We start from the raw sequence: 4,055 nt of genomic DNA on the forward strand, positions 1-4,055 counted from the left end.
AACTTCACCCTGATGTATCTTACTGTGACTCTCTGGGAATCAGGGCACTTCCTGGATCATCGTGTTATCACATCTAACACAATGGACAGGTCTCTGACATCACCCAACACCCACCATGCTCACATTTACTGAACGAGAAATGTCCTTTTCAGTTTTTCCTTTCAGCCTCCAAAAAAAAAACCTATACATTGACTATATTTTCTTCAAAAATATAAAGATTTTTGGTGGGAGAGAAAAACAAGGGGAAATAACATGAACATCATGTCAAGATGGAAAAACGGCTAAGGTATGAAGTTTTGTTCAAAATAGGGAAAGAGATGAAAGTTAACTTTGGTGTATACACACATACATATATAATTTAATCTTCATAACTTTCTTTCAAAGAATTATCTACATTTTGCAAATGCGTTTAAGTCTACCATGGAAAATGAGCAGGACCCAGGTCCCGCTGGTGACGTTAGTGTAGTGTCCCAGGGTTTAAATGTACACAATGGACTTTTCCTTTTTTAATGGCCTAGTGCCTACCACTCAGAGTTGTTTTGAACATACTCCAACTCCTGGGATATAATTAGGGCTCGATAAATGTTAGCTTTATCTGTAAGAAAATTCTGAATAAAAATAGGTACGCCATCATGCTTGCGTATTTTTTACTATCCAGTGACTCATCTTTTATTCTCTGACATGGTATTGAACTGTAGTGTCTGTTATTAATAAGACTTTCCAATCTTATAATGAGTCACCATGTTGTAAAATGTGATGCAAAATAGCGAAGAATTTAGGATGAAACGAAAATTATGTAGAATGTTTCTAAGAAGGCTGATGTGGTGTGTGCTGCCTGTAGGAGATAGCAGAAAAAAATGTCCAACCCTGATGTATTAGGCTCTGTGGTCCACCCCACCCCTTGTAGTTGTGCCCTTTGATCAAAGTAAGGTTACAGTCTGCTCCCTGTGTGTAGACAGCTTGTACGTGGCAGGAATAGCAGCATAGTCCAAGCTTTACAGAGATGAGGCAAAGTCAACCGGTCCTGTTTTGGTTTAATCCGTTGCAAACTCCATCTGCACTTTCTGCCAGTCTCAACCAGCCTCCTAACCGGCAAACCCCTGCAGCACTCCTGGAGAAAGGCATCGCTCACACCGTTTCCTGGATAGGTGTTGAAACAAAATGAAACTTTCTTCTTGAGGGGTAAAAACTTGGGAGGGTTAGATTGACTGGAGTTTTAATACAATAGCCTACCCACTTTCCATTGTTATTATTATTTTTTTTAATTTACATATTTTTTTAAATTGAGATTCATAATAGTTTACATTATTGGGAAATTTCAGTTGTACATTATTTCTTGTCTGTCACCACGTAAGTGCTCCCCTTCACCCCCGTGCCCACCCCTCACCCCCCTTCCTCTGGTAACCGCCGAACTGTTTTCTTTGTCCGTATGTTTGTTTATATTTCACATATGCCACTTTCCATTATTAAAAAAACCAAAACTATTAAAATGATCTAGCCTGGGGCCGGCCCCGTGGCCGAGTCGTTAAGTTTGCGAGCTCCGTTTCCGTGGCCCAGGGTTTCACCGGTTCGGATCCTGGGCAAGGACATGGCACCACTTATCAGGCCACGTTGAGGCGGCATCCCACATGCCACAACTAGGAGGACCCACAACTAAAAAAATACACAACTACGTGCTGGGGGGATTTGGGGAGGAAAAAAGCAGAAAAAAAAAAGGGGGGGGTCCGGTCCAGTGGCACAGTGGTCAGGTTCGAACGTTCCGCTTCTCAGCAGGCCGGGTTTCGCCGGTTCAGATTCTGGGTGTGGACATGGCACTGCTTGGTAAAAGCCATGCTGTAGTAGGCGTCCCACGTATAAAGTAGAGGAAGATAGGCATGGATGTTAGCTCAGGGCCAGTCTTCCTCAGCAAAAAAAAGAGGAAGATTGGCAGTAGTTAGCTCAGGGCTAATCTTCCTCAAAAAAAAAAAAAGATTGGCAACAGTTGTTAGCTCAGGTGCCAATCTTAAAAAAAAAAACGATCTAGCCTAGCAGGGAGTTTTCATTCACAGTCTGTTCCTGTACAGATTCTGAGAGGTTTTGATTCAGATTCTATGTGGACATAAGGCCTCAGAGGTCCAGTAAAAGTGTCAGTGAAAGTATAGATGTGCGATTTCTCAGTCATGTTGTAAAATGAGATCTCACCCAGCTGGTAGTCCAGGAAAATGCCAATGCCTCCGGGTTTCACTTCTAACAGTAGAGGTTGGGGGAACAGCTCCTGGTGCAGCGTAACTATCTCCCTGCAGTTGAATCTTCCAGCATCTCTGCCGGGCTGATGGAGGTCTCCTTGCCTTTGTGGGAAGAGTCTTTGCAAACCCCGAGAGCCAATTCAGATTTGTCCCTCGCTTCTACCTCCCAGAAATGCCTTCCAGAATGAAAAAATGGAAAACCAAGGACAACTGTGTCGACTGTAAATCTTTTTGGAAAATCAGGTTTTGTTTTCTCTTTGTAAGTCACACATGTTTTATCCTCAGAGACCATCAGGTGAGGGTGTGCTGTTTCAGGATCTAGAATTATATTTACTCTGAATTTCTCTATAATTTTCTGCAAAGCAGAATGCTGGAGAGGGAAACTGCAGCCTTTTCTCCTTAGCTGAATGGAAAAGATTGATGGGCTCATCTCATCCTCAGACTTCTGGGAGAAATTCTTTTTTTTTTTTTCTGAGGAAGATTAGCCCTGAGCTAACATCTGCTGCCAATCCTCCCCTTTTTGCTGAGGAAGACTGGCCCTGAGCTAACATCTGTGCCCATCTTCCTCTACTTTATATGTGGGACGCCTACCACAGCATGGCTTGACAAACGGTGCCATGTCCACACCCCGGATCCGAACTGGCAAACCCCGGGCCGCCTAAGTGGAACATGCGCACTTAACCGCTGCACCACCGGGCTGGCCCCCTGGTAGAAATTCTTAATTTGTGAGAGCAATTATACTTCAGACATCACTCTGTTCTCTACTACTTTGCTTAGTAGACCTTTGAGGGTGGAAATGTGGTCTGAAAACGCGGTTATGTTTGCACTGAGTTTCTATTGAATGTCCTTCTCTTCATCAGCTACCTTTGAGAGAACTACCTCTTGATCACGTTCTAAGGACTGCTTCAGGCACTCAAATTCAGAGAATAATCCCTGCCTTTGGTTTTCCATCTTCTCTCCCAGTTCTAAGGGTTTTTTGCTTTGAATGCTTATTAATTTGTGAACATCTGCCACCTGCTTCTTCAGGGGCACGATGTAACTGCTGAGTATCTGCCTGTGATGAGAGGTGGCCTCCTCCGGGGGCCTCACCTGGTGGCCCTGGTGGTCAGGGGGCTGAGTGCACAGGGCACACAACACCTCCAGGTCCTCCTCACAGAAGAGGGTCAGGAACTGGTTGTGCTTCTCGCACAAGCGCCTCTCTTCCTGCCTCTTCTTCTTGCTCCTGGTGAGGTGGAGGAGCATGGCGATGTCGATCATCCTTCCCAGCTGGGCGTTGCTCCTGAAGTGCCTCTGTTGGCACGGGTGACAGCAGACGGGGCAAGGGAACATGTCCCAGCGGTCTTCCCAGGACTGTTGGATGCAAGATCGACAGAAGTTGTGGCCACATTCGATGGTGACAGGGTCTCTCAGATAATCCAGACAGATGGGACAGTTGGCTTCTGCCTGGAGTCCTGCCAGGGCTGCTTCGACCGCCATTGCGCTGTGAATGAAGGACTGGACTGAGGCGGGTTTTCTTCAGGAGGCTGGGCTCTGCAGTGAGAAATGGATACACCCTAAAATCTCAGTCCTCACTTTGCTGGAAGCCCATAAAGTCCCATGAGTCTTCAGACCTTTTATTTCCAGCTGCCAAGAAGAGCCCTTTCCCATGGCCTGCAGCTAGTCCCAGCTCAGCTGGACAATCACTCATCCAGCCTGTAGAAGCTCAGAGAAAATGAAGCCAAGCTAAGCAGCTTTCTTGGTTAGGAGAACTGTTATTGCCTCAAATCATTGGTTGCTGTTGATGAGAAGATATTTCTTCCTTAAAAAAAAAGAACTCTGGGTTTATTTCAG

The 4,055-nt window shown here is 45.3% G+C and overlaps 1 protein-coding gene across 1 annotated transcript; it reads right to left on the minus strand.

Moving 5' to 3' along the window:
- Positions 1–2,038: 2,038 nt before the first annotated feature.
- Positions 2,039–3,701, minus strand: TRIM75 (tripartite motif containing 75). Its single transcript, XM_070608380.1, is given in 4 exon segments — positions 2,039–2,248; positions 2,250–2,340; positions 2,342–2,667; positions 2,919–3,701. Coding segments are annotated over 4 exon segments (1,410 nt in total).
- Between the last annotated feature and the right edge of the window lie 354 nt (positions 3,702–4,055).

Source organism: Equus przewalskii, chromosome 2 (genome assembly GCF_037783145.1).
Source record: "Equus przewalskii isolate Varuska chromosome 2, EquPr2, whole genome shotgun sequence".
NCBI classification, from domain to species: Eukaryota; Metazoa; Chordata; class Mammalia; order Perissodactyla; family Equidae; genus Equus; species Equus przewalskii.